The 18,793-nt window shown below is 54.9% G+C and overlaps 2 protein-coding genes across 3 annotated transcripts in view; one reads left to right on the top strand and one right to left on the bottom strand.

The window, feature by feature from the left end:
- The window catches only part of LOC143170643 (fibrillin-2-like), a 110,972-nt gene extending 102,021 nt beyond the window's left edge, over positions 1-8,951 (top strand). Inside the window, exons 51-64 of the mRNA XM_076359091.1 lie at positions 100-225; positions 455-574; positions 1,028-1,150; positions 1,407-1,538; positions 2,160-2,285; positions 2,525-2,731; positions 2,985-3,110; positions 4,273-4,395; positions 5,099-5,215; positions 5,479-5,607; positions 6,235-6,354; positions 6,843-7,074; positions 7,612-7,780; positions 8,577-8,951. Of these exons, the coding sequence (XP_076215206.1) occupies positions 100-225; positions 455-574; positions 1,028-1,150; positions 1,407-1,538; positions 2,160-2,285; positions 2,525-2,731; positions 2,985-3,110; positions 4,273-4,395; positions 5,099-5,215; positions 5,479-5,607; positions 6,235-6,354; positions 6,843-7,074; positions 7,612-7,780; positions 8,577-8,951 (2,225 nt within the window). The remainder of the gene's footprint in view (positions 1-99; positions 226-454; positions 575-1,027; positions 1,151-1,406; positions 1,539-2,159; positions 2,286-2,524; positions 2,732-2,984; positions 3,111-4,272; positions 4,396-5,098; positions 5,216-5,478; positions 5,608-6,234; positions 6,355-6,842; positions 7,075-7,611; positions 7,781-8,576) is intronic.
- A 3,984-nt stretch (positions 8,952-12,935) lies between these two features.
- The window catches only part of CTXN1 (cortexin 1), a 44,263-nt gene continuing 38,405 nt past the window's right edge, over positions 12,936-18,793 (bottom strand). For both annotated transcript variants that reach the window (XM_076359521.1, XM_076359520.1), the window contains 2 exons: positions 15,098-15,226; positions 12,936-14,560 (listed from right to left, as the gene is read on the bottom strand). In XM_076359521.1, coding sequence (XP_076215636.1) covers positions 14,140-14,427 — 288 coding nt within the window. In that variant the 5' untranslated portion in view covers positions 14,428-14,560; positions 15,098-15,226 and the 3' untranslated portion in view covers positions 12,936-14,139. The remainder of the gene's footprint in view (positions 14,561-15,097; positions 15,227-18,793) is intronic.

Here is an 18,793-nt window from a genome sequence, read left to right on the forward strand (position 1 = left end):
GGGGAGTATCTGGGATTGCAGGGTCAGCCCTGAGAGGGCAGGGTTATGTTTCTGACTACATGCTCACATGAGGTTTCACTGCCTTGGTTTCCCTTCTAGATGTTAATGAGTGCTCAGAGAACCTGGGTGTCTGCATAAATGGGGCCTGCATTAACACCGATGGGTCCTTCCGCTGCGAGTGCCCCTTCGGGTACAACCTGGACTACACAGGAGTCAACTGCGTGGGTAAGGGTCTGCATGGGGAGTACCTGCTCCGTCTTGCTTTTGTCCTCCTTATGTCAGAGGCTATGAGCGTGTGCGTGTAGAGAAGGAACTTGCTTCCCCCTGTCCCTTTGCTTTTTACCCCGGCTCCTGGCTTTGCTGGGCTTGGTTGAATGCTCTGGCTGCAAGAAGAGACCAACCTGCACCTTTCCTGTCTAACATATCCACCTAACGTGGTCCCGGCTTCCTCCAGATACCGATGAGTGCTCCATTGGCAACCCTTGTGGGAACGGCACCTGCACCAACGTGGTGGGCGGCTTCGAGTGCGCCTGTGATGAGGGCTTTGAGCCAGGTCCCATGATGACATGCGAAGGTAATGCTGCTGTGGGGCAACCCCTTCACCCCCATTGCATACTGGGCCATGTGGGTCACTGCCTGGGTGAGCAGCAGTTCAGGTCAGCCTCCAATGGAAAGTGCAGAAAAGCTGGCTGGGGCTCATCTGCACATGAGCGCGTACATCAGCGCTGGTCCCCTTCGGCTTCCTCTGAGGCTGGAGCCTAGGAGGAGGTCTGGAGACCTGCCTAAATGCAGGAGCTGCCTCACCAAGGAGCCAGGACCCTGTCCCCATCAAAGCTGCTGAGCCACCAGGTGTCTGTCCCTCTGCAACCGGCGGCCATGACAGGAAGCCTTGGTGGAACAAAGTTCTCATGAGATGAATGCATGGGGAGGGGGGGGAGTCCATCCTGGGGAGGTCCACCACTGTTACTGCCCAGCTGACTCTGCTGAGAGCACAGAGTCGAGCTCTCTCCTCTCTCCTGCCTCCCAGATATCAATGAATGTGCCCTGAATCCCCTGCTCTGTGCCTTCCGCTGCATCAACACCTTTGGCTCCTACGAGTGCACCTGCCCATCGGGATACGCCCTCCGAGAAGACAGAAGAATGTGCAGAGGTAAAATCCCCTTCCGCACCCATCAGGCGAGCTCCCACACTCTCCCCAGCCCCCTGCACTTAGCTGGTCTCTGGTGCTGTACAGAGAGAAGGCAGGACTTCTGAGCTGGCATCTCTCACCTACCTTGGTGTCTATGCTGTGTGCCAGCCAGCCTGGACCAAGGCAGTAGGGATTGGCGGAGCAGTGCAGATGTGAGCACTCACAGTGCTGCAGAGCCGGCAGGCTGGACATGGTCTCATGAGGTTCTCGGTTGCAGATCTGGATGAGTGTGCAGAGGGACTGCACGACTGCGAGTCTCGAGGGATGCTGTGCAAGAATCTCATTGGCACCTTCATGTGCATCTGCCCACCAGGAATGCAACGCAGGCCCGATGGAGAGGGCTGCACAGGTACCAAGGACTAGGCTGGGAGGGGTTCCCAGTGGGGCTGGAGACCATCCTCTTCTAGGCATTGTCCCTGTAGCTTTATTTTATGTCCTTCTGTCAAACAGCTCCTCCCCAGGGTTTCCCATGTGTCAGAACTTCCTGTATGTCCTACTAGATGCCTACACACACAAAACCCCTGTTCATCTCTGGACCCATGGGTCTACGCAGTTCCAGCACAGGATGACACAGCATTATGCCACGTGTCCTTTCTGTCGAGTCCTTCCATGTCTGTGTCAAACTTCTTTGCACTGAGCTGCTTTTGGAAGGGCCAGCACTGGACAGCCCAGACCTGCACAGTATTAGGCACAGCGGGAATGCAGAGCGGGCCCAGCTCCACTCCTAGCCCAGCAGCTTGGCCACTTGCAGGTGGAGAATGTGCAAACCAGGGAAGCCGGGTACTCGGCCACCCTGCTTTGGGAGAGGTCCAGGGCGGGTGGATGTGTTTTTCAGCTGCCTAAGGATGTGGAAGTAGTCCTCAAGGACTATGTGAGGGCATTTCAAACTGAGCGGTAGCGTGGGGACTCATGGAAAGCTGAAATTTGTCCTGTGCCTCACCGCAGCTCTTTGCGGTTCCTTCCTTCCTAGATGAGAACGAGTGTCGCACCAAGCCTGGAATCTGCCCCAACGGCCGCTGCATCAACACGGTGGGGAGTTACCGCTGTGACTGCAATGAAGGTTTTGAAGTCAGCCCCTCTGGCACAGAGTGTATTGGTAATTACCAAGACCTGGTGGGTATTGAGCAGCCTCTCTTTAGTAGCAGATGATGCTTTTCAGGTGTCTCAGGGTTTCTGAGAGGAAAGGTGGTTGGGGCATCGCCTTTACCTTTAGCATTATCCAAACCACACTACCCTCCATGCTGGAACCGGCACAGGCTGGACAGGCTGCTCGGCTATCCCCGGTGCTGACACTGACTCAGATCCTGAACTTGTATCCCCGCTCTCTCTGCCCAGACACCCGCCAGGGATTCTGCTTCACTGAAGTACTGCAAACCATGTGCCAGATGTCCTCCACCAACCGCAACCTGGTTACCAAATCTGAGTGCTGCTGCAACAGTGGGCGCAGCTGGGGCCCCCAATGTGAACTCTGCCCCCTTCCTGGAACTGCCCAGTACAAGAAAATGTGTCCTCATGGGCCAGGGTACTCCACTGATGGGAGAGGTGAGCTGGGGCCCAAATTACCTTCAATGCAGAGGGGAGAAAGCAGAGATGGGGGTACAGGCAGAATTCCCCTGGGAACTGGCTGGGACAGACCTACACAGTGCCTGGAGCAGACAAGAAGCCTCTGCGACATAATCTTACAACTCCCCGAACGTAGTCTCTGGCTCCCTGGGAGAGTCTGAGCTGCCCTGGCACAGGAGCATGGGGACAGAGGCAGCATTGGCACTAACAGGTCCTTCCCTCCCTCCCGCAGACATCGACGAGTGCAAGGTACTGCCCAACCTCTGCAAGAATGGACAGTGCATCAACAGCATCGGCTCCTTCCGCTGCCACTGCAGGCTGGGCTACACCGCAGATATCACAGGCACAGCCTGTGTGGGTGAGTCGGGAGAAGGAAGCCCATGCCTCTGGACAGCCCTTGGCCTTGGCAGGCTTCCATCCCTACTTTTCAGCATGCAAAGAGAGGGTCCTGTAGCCCCCACCTGGTACCTGCCCTCACCTCTGTCCATACTGTCCTGCGTATCCTTAGCAGGGCTCTGGACACTTTGCCCTACCGCATGGTCCTCTAGACATCAGTCATCACTCCATGGTGTTTAACTCCTTAAAACCCAGGCTCCTTGTCTTCTCCCTCTGACCCCAGCAGTCACAGGGACTGGCAGGGCGTGTGATCCAGAGATGAAAGGCTGTGAGCAGCCAAACCTTGCGTTGGCAGGGCAGCTGGTTCTAGCCAGCCTGAGTGCCACGTTGGGAGTCCAGATGTTGACATAAAAGGCACCCCTGGAATCACAGCTGCAGGCATCTGGGGCAGTACGGAAGGAGTTGAGGATATGCTGTACTTCCAGTATTGAGATGGTGTTCAGGACCGTGCCAGCAGCTGTGTGTCCTAGACACAGAGTGGAAAGGATGTCTTGGCTCCCAGAAACCAAGCTCTGTGCCTAGGAGTAGAGCAGATATGACCTTGAGCATCAGGACAGGATTCCTCTCTAAACATCCTTGTCCTTTCTCCAGCTTTGTGCCCTCCAGCCTGGCTCAAAGCTACGGGCTTTGTCAGAGCCTTGGCTGCTGGTCCCTGCTGGGCAGAGGTGATAAAGCTCCAGAAGTACAGGGCTGGCCCCATCCCTGATGTTCCCAGTACTCAGGAGGAGCACCCACCAGTCTCTTCAGCTAGGAAGAGGCTGGGAAAGATGTCACTCTCGATCACCAGGTCACACAACATTCCGTATCTGAGCAGGGAGGTGATTCAGCTCTCTTCCTGCAGGAGATCCCCTAGATTTGTTATGCTGGCTCAAACCAAGGTGCTCCCTCAAAGCCCCTGCCTCTGCTCACCTGCTTCCTGGAGAGTGAAAAAGATGCATTTATCTGGGGCAGGGAGTACCAGGATCCATAGGGCCATCTGACCACTTAGTTATGTGGGGCCATGAAACCTGGGATCACCTTGTATTCAGCACCCCCTTGGTAGACTGCATGGTCCAAGGGATGGTGGGGACCCAATCCAGCAGCACAACCTGCGAATGCTGATGTGTCTTGCCTCTCGAGTCTAGATTTGGATGAGTGTAACCAGTCCCCTAAGCCGTGTAACTTCATCTGCAAGAACACAGAAGGCAGCTACCAGTGCTCCTGCCCCCGAGGGTACATTCTGCAAGAAGATGGGAAGATCTGCAAAGGTAGTCACCCAGGAGAAGGCAGCAGAGACACTGCCTCATCTCTGGTAGCAGCGGGGATGGCGGGAGCTGGTTAACATGTGCCAGAATAGTCAAGTCTTTCTGTTCAGCCACAGGACAAGCCTAATCATGGAAAAAGGTGCCACGCTGGACCCTCGTGGACCGATGCATCAGGGTTGCATCCCTCTACAGACACTCTAGACCTCTCTCATCAGGAAAAAAAAATAGATTCCTTGCCCTTTCCTACAGACTGTGCAGCATATCCTGAGCTCCAGGAGCCTTGAACCAGCACGTCTCCTACAAGTGGGCTGGGCACTATCAGGGCTCCTCCTCGTGCTGGCAGCTGCCAGGCTGGGGCTTTGCCCACCTCGCACAGTGCTGATGTATCAGGCTGCAGGGAAGGTGGCCTGAGAGCCTGGGAGAGTCTGGGATTTGTGGATTACAGGAAGGGCAGAGAAAAATCTCTGCATCTTCCAAATATGTCTGTATATGATCAGCAGCTGAGGTGGGGAGAGGCTCCCTGGACTTGTTATTCCCACGTAAGAATTTTGCGTGTGTTGTTCCTGAGGCTGGTCCATGTCAGGTCCTGGTCTGCCCAGGACCTCTGTGTATCACCACGTACATGCAGGTGTCAGACTCAGACCACAAAGATAAGATATCTCGGTGAGATAAACTGAGACACGTGTTCTTGTGCTTGTTGCTTTAGACTTGGATGAATGTTCCACCAAGCAGCACAACTGCCAGTTCCTCTGTGTGAACATTATCGGAGGATTCAACTGCAAATGCCCCCCAGGCTTCACTCAGCACCACTCGTCCTGCATCGGTGAGTAGAGGCATTCGCTGCTCTGCTATACAGCACCGGCAAGGTCCCCATGAGTTAGCTTTAAGCCCAGGAGAGTCTTTCCATCCCCCCAGCTCTGGCTTTAGAGCACTGCCCCTCTCCAGTCGGCCTGGGGTTGTGCATCTGACTTGTCTGTCTGCTACTCAGACCGGGCTAAGCTCCACGATGCAAGGTAGCTCTCTGCAAAACTGCACACAGCCGCATCGTTGGGGGTGGACTTACAAGCGGCTGCCGGTGTTTTGCAGACAATAATGAGTGCACAGCTCAGCCCTCTCTGTGTGGAGCCAAAGGACAGTGTCTGAACACGCCAGGCAGCTACAACTGCGAGTGTCAGAAAGGATTCTCTCTGGACAGCTCTGGTGTCAACTGCGAAGGTGGGTCTGTGTCTCTGGGGCTTTGATAGACACATCTTCCACGTGGAAGAGTTCCTAGCTCACTCACAGTCTCTAAGGCAGCTCAGTCCAGCCAAGAAGGGTCTACTCCTTACTGTGGGGCACCAGAAACCCACACAGAAAGCCCTGGTGCAAAGGAGGAGGTCAGCACCTGACCTGCCTGGAGAAACACTGGCTCTTGGACAAATAGATGAAGGTCGTGGTGCTGCAACCACAGCAGCCAAAGGTGGGAAAGGAATGGTCCTGTATCTCATCAGGGGAGATCTCATGCCGGCCAAAACCCACCATGTGCTGTGCTAAAGAAAAGCCTGTGGTCAGCAACAGGGAGCCTGAAGCGGATCTGGTAACGGTCCAGGCCAAGCCTTAAATCAAAAAACATCCAAGCAGGGTCTGCAAGGGGATGTATGTGGACCTTGGGGCTGAGGGTGTTATTCAAGTCCAAGCTGCAGAGACATAATTAGTTAGAAGAACCGCCTGCCCACATGAACACCCTCAAGGATGCTGGCTGCCAGGCATGTACCATGTGCACATGGTCCCCTTGCACCCAGCGCTGCCCACAGGACAGGGAGAAGTTGTCTCACCACCATCTCTGTTGTTACATTGCTGCAGATGTGGACGAGTGTGATGGAAACCATCGGTGCCAGCATGGCTGCCAGAACGTGCTGGGAGGCTACCGCTGCGGCTGTCCGCAGGGCTACGTGCAGCACTACCAGTGGAATCAGTGTGTGGGTGAGTGTGGGATGGGGGCTCTTGTATCCTGTAGCTGTGGGATGGAGGATAGAGGGCGGCTAAGCCCCGAGTCCCTCACCAGCCCACCCCTGGCTGTCTCTGACACTGGATTCTGGGCTCATCTCTGCAATCCCAGCACTGAGCTTCCTGCCCTGCCCCAGAGATGGTGCCCCTGCCCTGCCCTGCCCTGCCCCAGGTCCTCTCTGCAACAGGGACCGTCAGGAAGCGGCTCTGCAGAGTGCTGAGCTCCCAGTGCTCCTGACGCCAGCAGCTCCCTGCACTGCAGGAGGATAAAAAAAAAATCAAGGCAGTCCTTCAGGGACCTGCATGGGATGAGGTCTCACAGGGGAGCCAGGAGAAGGGAGCCTGCTGCCAGCCTAGCGATGGCTGTGGGCAGCTTTCCTTGGCCATGCGGGGTGGGCAGCACCAGCGGCACAGCAGCTCCCTTCCACGAAGTTTCTGACTAGTTCTGCTGTCTTTGGGTGCAGATGAAAACGAGTGCTCCAGCCCCACTGCCTGCGGCTCTGCCTCCTGCTACAACACTCTGGGAAGCTTCAAGTGCGTCTGCCCATCCGGCTTCGATTTTGACCAGGCATTTGGGGGGTGCCAGGATGTGGATGAATGCTCAGCAGGCGGCAGCCCCTGCAGTTACGGCTGCTCCAACACAGACGGAGGCTATCTCTGCGGCTGTCCTGGAGGCTACTTCCGAGCAGGACAAGGGTAAGAGAGCAGCCAGCAGGTAGTCCCCACAGGCCCCTGTACATTCCTGGGGGATATTGCAGGTTGCCAAGTCCATGGTGCCCCCAGACATGCTCCATCACCACACTTCTGCTCTCTGCCGCCAATACAATTTGAAGGAGCCCCAGGAGCCAGTGAGCTCCCATTCCCCCGTGAGTCCTCAGCTTCTCCGTGTCAGACTGTTCCTCACCCATCACAAGATCCTCATGCTAATGTGCATCTCCTCTTCCGTTTCACTAATGCAATGGTTAGTGCAGCTGCTAGCACTGTGGCAGATGCTCTGCAGATCCATCTAGTCCAGGGTGCAGACAGATTAAACCTACTGGCCACAGCTAAACAAGATGTGGCCTGATCTCTCTCAGGCATGTCCTGTGTACAAGCCATTCTGTACAAGCCGTGTCCTAGGCACGATCCTCCATGTGTTTCTGGGTGCCACATGGAGAACCTGTGAGGGCAATGGTAAGGTTTCCTTCTTGAAGCCTGAATCTGAGATGGGTCTCTCTGCTCTTCTGCCACCAGACACTGTATTTCTGGCTTGGGTTTTGGGAAAGGTTCCTACCTTCCTGCCCCCCAAGAAGAGGATGAAGACAACCTGCTCTCCCCTGAAACCTGCTATGAGTGCAAGATAAATGGCTACCCCAAGAGGGGTCGGCAGCGACGCAGTGTCAACGGCACTGAGAAGCACCAGGTAAGAAATCCATGGCATCCTGGACGGGGTGGAGCAAGGCAAGAGCTGGGTCACTTGGGGGATAGCTGCCTGGAGTGGATCCCATGCAGTGTGCCCATTCCTGTGGGGCTGCCTCAGTCCAGACAGAGACAGCAGCTCACTCTCTGTACCTGCCCATGCTGGGTGCTTGGGTGTTTGTGGATGCTGCTGAGTCCAGAAGTCCTGCAGAAACGGAAGGTCTTTCCCAATACATTAGAGGAGGTCAGGGCAATCTTAAGTGACACACGCTTGTGCGGTTTGGCCACAAACGTCTAGAAATACACGCAACCAAGAAATAAAGCACACGTTTCCTTGCAAGGGGAGCTGACGGGGAAGCAGTTCCCACGGGGCCATAGAGGACTGTCAGCACTTACTGTCTGACTCCAGACTGGACCTGTCACTATAAATACAGGTTATATCTTGGAGGGAAGTTCTGGCCTCTGTCCAAGGCTCCCCCAAGAAGTTCACAGGCCTGGGCAGGACAGATTGGGCTGGGAGGTCACTATGGGTCCTTCAGGCCTTGGGAGGAAAATGCTTCTGAAGTTACTGGTTCTTCCCCTGAAGATGAGGGCTGTGTACTGGCTGGTTCAGTCTCAGAGACATGAACGGGGTACCAAGAAACACTTGAAGGGAAGCAAGGACCATAGAAGTAGTAGCCACTTCTCAGAGCTGCTTTGGGGTGGCCCATGGGGCAGAATTCCTCTAAATCAAGTCCTCCTTCACCTGGCCGTGAGCTTTTCTTGGTATCTGTAAGTAACATGCCTGGTTCCTTCTGAAGGATCACACTGTGAACTTGGCCAGCATGGATGTGGATGCTCCTCTGTCCATGATGCTGAACCTCTCTGACCTGGCTCACAAGGAGCACATCCTGGAGCTCCTGCCAGCTGTGGAGCCCCTGGAGAACCGTGTGCGGTACCTCATCTCCCACGGGAATGAGGATGGCTACTTCCGCATCCACCAAAAAGAGGGGCTCAGCTACCTGCACCTCGGCCGCAAGAAAATAGTGCCTGGCACCTACCTGCTGGAAATCGTGAGTGTGCCCCTGTACCGCAAGAGGGAACTGCAGAAACTAGAGGCCAAGAACCACCTCAACTACTTAGCAGGGGAGCTGGGCCAAGCACTGAGGATGAAGCTCCAGCTCCAGCTCTACTAACATCCATGAGACCCACCCACCCAACCGACAGTACAGTCCTTAGCCTTGCCATCCACACCTGGAAACAACTGCCTCTTCTCTCGCTGCACCCCCTGCCACCACCTCCCCCACTGCACTGTACAACTGATGGGAAATGTCCCTCTGGGCTCAGCACTCACCTTGGCCATGCAGGGATACTCCGCTTCATGGGGTGCTTGAGTCAAAACCAAGCCACACCGCAAAAGAGCTCATGAAAGCTTTGCCAAAGGTTCAAACCTTGTTAGCAGGGACTCCCTCCCTCTGCTCAGCTCCTGCCTTTAACCAAGATACTGTTAGTCCGAGCTGGCAAGGGCAGTACCATGGGGAAGCTGCCTGTCCTTCATGGTCGTGGGCCGTACATCACCCCACAGCCCAGGAAATGTGAGGGGGGGCTGGGGGCAGCTTTGGAAGGAGCTATGGCACGGTGTGGTATTAGTGCATTTCCCAACAGCTCTTGTTCCTCCTTTGCTTCTGCATTGTTACGATGGTGCTGCAGAAACCATCCCATACCTACACTGGCTGTGCTCTGTCTCTCTCTGTCCTCTCCATGTCCTCTGGTCCTTTTGGGCTCCTCTGTCAAACAGAAAAGGTCACCTCTGAGTGAAGGGGCAGTTCAGGTTGCTAACCTCACATCACGAAGCAGCCAGGCCACAGGACCACAGGCTCCTGTAGGGAACCTAGGGTTTTCACACTGCGGTATGCTAAACAACACGTGCACGCCCTCCAAAGATTGGAGCTGGAAGGTTTTTTTTCCTAGAGCTCCAGCAAGTCCAGGGGTTAAGGTGTCCTTCTATAAACGAGGAGGAGCTCTGGGGAAAGGCAAATAATTGCATTGTTGAATGTGGTTGGACGAACTAAACTGGCAGGAAAAATGTCACGAGTCTGGTAGAGAGCATCTGGATGCTTCCCGTGCCAGAGGGGATGGAGGGCTTGGCAGGACGTATGTGGCATGCTGTAAGGGGCAGATTTCCTGGCCACCACCGATGTGAGCGTTTGAAAATCCTGTGAAAAGTTTCCCACCAGCAGGAGCAAGATGGGGATGGGGCCGGGGGGGGGAGGGTCTCTGCAGCCTGGCAGGAAGAAAGAGGCAGGGACAGCCAGAGCTTCATTTTGCAAACAGTCCTTGACTCCAAGCCACCCCATCTGTGTGACTCCGGTGCTCGTGGCCAGATCCCCCCCAGTCAGGAATACTTCTGAAAACGGGGGCTGCAAGTCGCTCCCCTCTGGTTGTCGCATACATCTTGGTCAGGCCAAGGTGACAACCGAGATGGACAGTCTCTGGTTAATGCAGACAAATGAAATGCACTAAAAAAGAGTCTGGAAAATATTAATTAAGTAAATTGAGGTCTCCCTGCTGCCTCAAGTAGCCTGTCCAGACCATTCTGTCCAGGTGGGCTTTTCTTCCTCCCTCAAGAGTGTTCTTCACACAGCTGGTCTCTGCAATGCCATTTCCTAGTTTTGCATGAATCTGTTTTCAGTTCTGCATCAACCCTGTGCATCACCACAGGAAAGAACGGTGCTAAATTCACTCTGGTGACACACAAGACTACCTTATCAACAAATCTAAGGTGCTTTCAGCTTTCAGAAGCTGGTGCTGGTATTGAATCGTCAGCGTTAGTGCACTGTATCCATCCACCCTTTCATATTTATGTATAACCACCAAAGTTATGATTGCTCGTTGTTGTGAGGAGTGCATATTCCTGTAGCTTTTTTTGGTACTTGGGGGGGGTTGTTTTTTTTTTTTTCCTGGTACGCTGCCGCCGCATGGGGTGGGGGAAGTGTATGTATACTGTATTTGGGCTAATGTCAAACTTGAAAACTCTTTTGCATAATGCAGCTCCAGACTCTGGATTTTGCAAGAGTCCCAGAGCTTGTGACAGGATGGGTGGCCTGATGTTTGGGGTTTTTTTTATTATTTTGTTTTGTTTTGTTTTTCCAACAGGTGCTTTTTTTTAAAAAAAAAAAAAACTATTAATAATAATAAATTAGCAGAGATGGGTTTGTGTGTGTGTGTTGAGCCAAAAGTCTCAAATGAAAAAGCTCAAGGTTTCCTTCATTCCTCTCTGGTGCGGTGTTTTTTTTTTTTTTTTTTGTATTGACATTTCTTGCTGGTTGTTTTTTTGGGAAGCGTTGAAACCCAAAACCTGTGCCCCCTTGTCCCGCACAGAGAGGTGGCTCTTTGTGGAATTCCTTTTTGTATCAGAAGCAACAGCAACAATAAAATTATTTTGGGTTAAATGGTTCTGTGTCTTCGTCCTCGTCTGGGCGCGGCGGCGGCAGCACCCTGTCCGTCTGCCAGGGTCGAGGTGCGGCGGGGAGGCCACATCGGAGGCAGCCTGGGAGTGCAGCAGGACCTGTCCTAGCTCCAACACGGAGGGAGCCCAGGCTGGTTTCTTCTCTGTACTCCTCAGGGACACAGTCTCACCCAGCTATCCCACCCCTGCATGTCTCGGCACCCATGGGGGCTTTGGGGTCCTTCCCAATGCCTCAGAGCAGAAGGCAGATGAGGCAGGAGGGACAGACACATCAGCAACGTCTCTCCTGATCCTTTGCTCTCTTCCAGCAAGGGGAGTGGAAGGAGAGTGATGCCAGAGGTCTGAGCTGGAGACGGGATTGCTGAGCCCAGCGGCGGGCTGCCTGCACCCAGTCCATCATTGCTGCTGGGCTGAGGAGAGGTTACAGGGACCAGGACAGGGGTAGAGGGGCACAAGAAGGGCTGGCGGAGAGGAGACAGAGGGGATGCAGGAGAGCGGAGGCAAACCTACTGCTACCACCGCTCCTGCCCTGCTCACCCTGCCTGGTGCTGTGGTCAGGGAAGGCCCTGCCTGTGCTGTGGTCACCCTTGGCTCCTGGCTCATCCCCCTTTGAGGAGCAGCACCGTTCTTGCTGCTTGCCGGTGGTTTTGCTGAGCCGTGGTTGTGCCGAGCAGAGGCCGTGCAATGCGGGGCTTGTCTAGACTGTGCAGTGAATGGTATGTGCAGGGTGTGCGATGATACGGGTGCTTGGCCAGAGATCGTGCTGTGTGTCCAGGAGTCAGGGTCCAGCTGGTTGAATTCAGCTCAAACCCTAGTTCCTGGCTGATATTCTCGTTTGCAGCAAGCTCTTCTTGGCCTCCCATTCCGGACGCAGAGCCATGTGCCACAAGAGGGCAGGCAGGGCTGCAGCATCCCTGTGACTGGGAGGGAACCCGTTGCCTTACCGGGTGGTGAGAGAGCAGGGGCACGGCCGGGTGGGGGGGGACAATCACACAATGAAACCAGGGATAAAGGAAAACATGCGCCCGTTGAGCTCAGACAACTGGAAACTGTCCCTCAAACAGCTTCCTGGGCTTGGCAGTAGGTGAGTGGTGTTAGACTTGTGTCGGACTGGTGCCGGCGGAGGTGCAGAAGCAGGGTGCGCTGGGCTTGGGTACCCTCGTCCTGCCAGTCACTTCTCTGCAGCACCCGGCAGTGACTCCTTGCCCCTTCCTCCATGTCAGTGCTCATGCGATCCCGGGGACTCTCTGGGGGTGACCTGCACCCACACATCCAGAAGGTCCCGCTGGATGCAGCAGAACCTACCAGGCTGCTGCCTGCGTGGCCGCGCTCGTCGTGCAGATCCAGACTGATGTAGAAGACACGGCCAGGCACAGCCCATGGGTCCCGCAGCGGACGTGGTCAGGCTGTGACTGTCCCTGGCCAGCAACACTGGCCCAGGTGCCATGCTGTGGCCGAGGATCACCTTCTGCATGTCCCTGACAGAGCACATGCCCAGGTACGGGGCACCCACAGCACCATGGCCTAGTGCTGATGCTCCTGTCCCACATGTCACCCATCCCCTGCGGAACAGCTCGAGCTTGTGCTGGGAGATGTGGGGTCTTGGCTCAGACAGAGAGAGGTGGGACAGCCCACCACTGCTTGGAGAGCGGCCGGTACTCCTCCTCCGAGTGCCTGATGGGACGCGTCAAAGAGCAGAGGAAGAGCTGTGTGGGGTTAGCACAGTGCAGCTTTATTTCCATGGCGGGGGAAGAGGTTCTCCCCCATGGGCTCAAATCCCTTAGTACAACCCTTCTTACTGGCCCACAGCCATAGCCCACCACAGCTTTTGCTAGCCCTGTGGCTAGCTGCAGCGCCCCTACTCAACAGGCATGGTTCCCGCAGAGGGGCAGGAGGACAGCCTTGTTTTCCCCTCGGCTACTTACACAGCCCTTCTGATACCCAGATGCAGGACGGCCAGGAAAGGCCCGGCCATCCCCAGCAACCCCCCTGGACATGGGGAGGCCAACCCAGATCCTGCTGGAGCAGAGACTGGCCAGAGTGGGATACCGGTGGGAGGCTGCCAGGCTTGGGCTGGCTGAGGAGCATCTCCCAAGCGTTGTGTGGGACCTTTGATCCCTCCTGGGATCCCAGCAGGGCCACCCAGGCAGGTCTGCAGGTAGCTGCGTGACTGCACCTTGCTCAGACCATTTTCACCAGCTGGGCAGGGACAGGTCGCTACGGTGTAAAGCGGAGAGCAGGCTGCAGGGCTGGATGCCAAAAGGGGGCTGCGTATGGGGGGGGGGGGGGGTCCCCATCGCCCCCTCACTTGGCGGCGGGGGCGGCGGGGGGCACTTGGGGCTGCCACACAGAGAGAAACAAAGCCAGCACTTGGGTCTGGTGCCTATAAACCCCCTGACAGACACAGCTCAGCTACAGGGACACGCACACACACACGCACGCACTGGACCACGGTCAGCACTCCCCGAAGGACACAGACGAGGGCGACATGGGGGGCAGGAGGAGGTGGGGGTCAAAGCTCTGGCCTGGCACCAGGCAGAGCCACCCAGACCAGAGGCCCCATGGGCCGTGGCTGAGGGCAGGTCCCGCCATGCCCTGCCCCATCGCCTCCTGCCCCTCACTGCAGCACGCGACACTGCCCCGGGGCACGGTGGGCAGCAGGGACCACGCGGAGTCACATCACCCCTCCAACACATCTCTCCAAGAGTCCCGCAGACTGCAAAGAGAACTGAAAAGTGCTTAGAAAAGAGAGAAACCCCTAGAAAACCCACCCTGGACAAGAGCCCGACCTCACCTCCCTGCCCAGAGCATCCCTGCTGGCCCGGGGCAACACCACAGAGGAAGGGGGGGCCGGGGCCGGGGCCAGCTGGGGTGGGAGGCACACAGAGCACCCAGGCTCGCCCCATCCCTGCCCTCTACACCAAGGCGTAGTCAAACTGGCCCCTCTCCAACCCCTCCTTGTGGTCAGTCCAGGAGGAGGCGGGCATGCGGCTGTAGGGGTCCAGCAGGATGCGAAAGCAGCGCACCATCAGCATCACCAAGAAGACCAGGAGGAAGATGACAAAGGCAAAGACGGTTTTCTGCTCAGCATCCATACCCGCAGCGCCGGCTGGGTGCTCAACCAAGGAGGGGGAAAGCAGTTCATAATCCATTGTCGATGCATCATTCATGGCAGAGGCGAGGAGCGTATGGGCAGGGCGCATTCAGCTGCCCCGGTGCCCGGGCAGCCAGCTTCAGCCTCCCGCTGTGCCCACACACCCAGAGCACAGGTTATTCCATAGCCACCGGCGCTGCTACGCCGAGCTCGGGATTCGCTCCTGCCCAGGCCAAGAGCTCCTGGAGGGGAAAGCAGAGATGGTGAGGGAGGAGAAACTGGCCACAGGCTACACCAACTCTGCTAAATAACCAGGGGCTGGGAAGGGCAGGGAAGAGCAGGAACGTTCACACGTGGATCCCTGGTTTTCTAGCAAGCTCAAGAAGCCACTCGCAAGGGGCAGGAAGGCATGGGATGGGTGGGCAGTCCAGGGCACCGGCGCAGATCTTGCCTCTCCGGTCATAAGTCCCCAGCAACCCTCTGGAGAGGGTGCCCACCTGTCAAGGCTAGTGCTGCAGGACCCTTTTGGACCAGGTGCCCTGAATCACAGGAAAATTCACACTGAAAAGGACCTCAGCTGTGGATTCGGAGCGGTCTGCTCAGGGCTTTATCTAGCCTGGTCTTGAAGTTCTCCCAAGATGGACACAAGCTTAGAGTTTGCCCACTCCTACTGAGGGACGTGTGTCCAGCTGCTGTATTTCCCTTGGCACAGTGACTGCCTTTGGTTTTGCACCGGGTATAGAAGGGGCTGAGTCCCCATGGAGAAGGAGGGCACCTACCTCACTGCAGCTGCATGGGGACACTAGCATTGCTATTGCAGCAGAAGGAGGAGGAGGAGGAGGAGGAGGAGGCTGTGTCCAAACAGCCGCGTCACTGAGGAAAGATCTCCAGGGTCCAGCTTTCTTGGGCTAGGGATGCAAAGCAGAAGGACAAAGATAGCGAAAGAGGTTAAAAGGACCACAGTCACTAGGATTCATAGCAAAACACTGCAAGGCACCTCTGAAGTTCTCGGTGTCTCTTGTCAGGCCAGCACTGGATGGAGTTCACCTAGGGAAACATCCACACCACTCTCCCCTTGCAGCATCCTGGAGCCTGAGTGCTCTCAGTGCTGTGGAGACTCCAGGAAAAAAAAAAACAAACAACCCACTGGGAGATATCAGGAAACAGCCAAAGCGTCCCCCTGCCCTCCCAGGCAGCAATACTGTCTCCACCTGGGAGCAGGATCAGAGGGAAAGTACAGGCAGAGCCCAGTCCCAAGGCCAAGGCACCCAGATACAGACCAGAGCAGGTTCAGCACGGCTCTGACTCACGCCGAGGACCTGCTCGCTTTCCTTTATCTGCAGCTCCTGGGACACCATGAGAAACAGTCCTTGCAGGCTTTAAAAATAATTTCATATAACAGCAGCAAAATAAAGGGCAAGAGCAGCAACAAGGTTCTCTCGACAGCTGTCTGTACAGCACTGAGCCATCCACCCCTGCCCTCCCTTGGGACAAAACGCCGCCACAACACCCGTGCCCATGGGGGTGGCGAGCCCTGAGCTGGCATCCCTGCATCAATATTTGGCCAGGGTATCTCTGAACCCCCAAACATTGACCACCCCAAAATAGCTGTCTTGGCAATTCCACTAACACCAGCTTCCCAGTTACTTGCTGAGGCTCCAGATGTCCTTTGGGGCTGAGCCGGGGGCTTTGCCCCGGTCTGTCATAGTTACGCTATTGCAGGGAAGTATCCAGTGCAGTTCCCCAAAGGGAAACTGTACCTACATCCCATGTCACGTTCAGGGGACGTCGGCCACCCCTAGTGTGACTCCATCCAGAAGCCCCTCAGATTGTCAAGGTTCCATCATGCTGGGGTTTATCCCTCCCCCCCCCCCATATATCCCCACCCGAGCAGGGGGTGCAGGGATAAGTCAAATGAGGTTCCCATGGCATGGGTACCACATTGGGAGGGCAGGAGGATGGGGATGAGCGAACTGATCTGGAGGAGCTTCCACCTGGGCGGAGAGCGCTCGGGACTCTCGTCCCCAGCCAGCGGGTGATGGCTCCGGGTGGCCCTGTCTAGGGGAGGAATACCCACCCACGGAGGAGCATTGATGGGCCAGAGCATCCCGCTCGGCTCCACGGAGGTCTCTGGGGACAGGCGCAGCTCTCTACAGCCTCCATCTCCTCGCAGCCCTGGGAGCCCTCGGGAAGCCCCTGGGCTTTGGAAGCATTGCATTGCCGGGGCACCACTGCCTCTCCACTGCCCTTCTCTGTGCTCAGGGGAGATTCGTGCTTCCCACGGACGCATCTGCGTTAATAAAATCCCCCTCCATGGTTCTCGGTGCCAGAGATGCTCAGGGAAGGCCCTGCCGCAATATAAGTGACCCAAGCACAAATCATGTATCTGGAGGTGCCCAACTGACTCACATCAAAAGTGCAGGGAGGAACAGGCACATTCAGGAGAAAATACAAGATTTTCTGCTAAATATTATCCCTAGTATTATATCCTATAGTATTCAGGATAAAGGATTTCCCTCACATTTGGGATGTGTTGCTTTTTCACTACTGTGTGAAGAATCAGATCTTAATTTCCCGGGAATTTTGAGCAGAGCAAAAAACAGCTGATAAGACAGTTAAATGAAGGCAGCTGTTATTTAAGGAACATTTGACTGAGTTTTATTAAGATTCATGTTCCCTTAGTAACTAAAAAGAATACGTGAGCAAGGAAATTGCTTCACAGGGACAGAACTCACAAAGGAAGAGGATCACTGTCAACAATTCAGCAGCACTGTGGTGAGGTTTTTCTGGGTATGAAACGTTAATTCAGGAATGGCAAATATCTGATGAGATATTTATTTAAAAAGAAGTACAGAGCGGCGTTTACCGATGCAGGATGCCATCTGGTACGGAGGGCTCACCCTTCCCACTGCAGACACCTCCAAACTGAGAATCTGAGTGGGCAGCGAAGGGAGGTTATGGGCTCTCGGTAGGGATGGGGCTGCACAGCACTGGCATGACTCAGCCCGCTCTCTGGACTACACCCAAACAATTCTGTTAGCACCAGCTTATTCCACCCTTTAAGCCCTTGCAGGTTTTCGACCAGGAGTCAAGACCTAGAGATAGGTAGCGGATGGGAAAGCACAAGAGCCTGGAGAAGAGAAGGCTCCGGGGAGACCTTATTGCCGCCTTTCAATACTCAAAGGGGGCTTATAAGAAAGACGGGCATAAGGGTAACGGTTTTAAACTAAAAGAGGGCAGATTCAGACTAGATACAAGGAAGACATTTTTTACGCTGAGGGTGGTGAAGCGCTGGCACAGGTTGCCCAGAGAGGTGGTGGATGCCCCATCCCTGGAAACATTCCAGGTCAGGTTGGACGGGGCTCTGAGCAACCTGATCTGGTTGAAGATGTCCCTGCCCACGGCAGGGGGGTTGGACTAGATGGCCCTTAGAGGTCCCTTCCAACCCAAACCGTTCTATGATTCTAAGAAGTGTCCAAAGCAGAATCAAAGCCTAATTAGGGAAAGCAGCTGGAGAAAGTCTTCTGTGTCAGCCAGAAAGCAATTTCTGGATACTAACATTTTGGGTATTGCTTACCTCCAATTTACAGTGGGGTAACCTTGCTCAAGAAAATCTGTTCCTCCTTCAAACAGTTTACTCCCACCAGCAAATAAAAGATGAAGCCGGGAGCCTCGGCACAGCCGTGCTTCGCTCTGCGCTCGTGCACAGTCCACGCTCCGTGCAGCTGGTGTGCAGGGGACAGTGAGCTCCCCCAGCTCTGGATCCAGGGTCCAAGTGATGAGGCAGCTCTCCAAGTCATGGGTAAATTTGCCTCAGGGTGCTGGGAGGGTAAGCCAGCTTTGCAACACCTGGCACTGAAAGGTGTGCCTTCCATCAGCAGGAATTAAAAAAGACCAACGTGATTTGCACAATAAAGCAGAATTGCACCAGAAAGGCTTGATGTGCCACACAAAGAACGAAACTGGAAGATGACAGGACATGAGCCACAGTGGAGCAGGGTTTAATTGCACGGTGTCATGGATGCAGTCCAACAACTAGGGAATTATTCAGTTTACACACTTTTAAATATACCCAACTTAGTACTTTTATAACCAAAAATAGACATTTACAATTATATAACAATGAGAAATGAGACTAATGTCTTAAAAGGAGAAAGTGGAGCCAGTTTTGATGGAGGAGAGCTAGGAGGGGCTAAAATGCTTAAATTCAAATGAAGCTTTCGTAGAGACCAGAATAAAATGACTGCACACGGAATAAGAACTGGAGCAAATTCATCAGGACGGTGCTAAAATAACCCTGCTTTGAAAAGCACAACCCTACTGTTGCTCCCCATACAAATCTATTTGAGACATCTAGGAGAAAAATTCAAACGATAGATGCAGCCAGGGTCCTGGGAATGTCTAACAAAGATAGTTCTGTGGCCAAAATGAGGAGGGCAGGGGAGCAGTGTAGCGTAAGCACTAACACAGGGCTC

The sequence above is a fragment of the Aptenodytes patagonicus genome, chromosome 25 (genome assembly GCF_965638725.1).
Source record: "Aptenodytes patagonicus chromosome 25, bAptPat1.pri.cur, whole genome shotgun sequence".
Taxonomy (NCBI): Eukaryota; Metazoa; Chordata; class Aves; order Sphenisciformes; family Spheniscidae; genus Aptenodytes; species Aptenodytes patagonicus.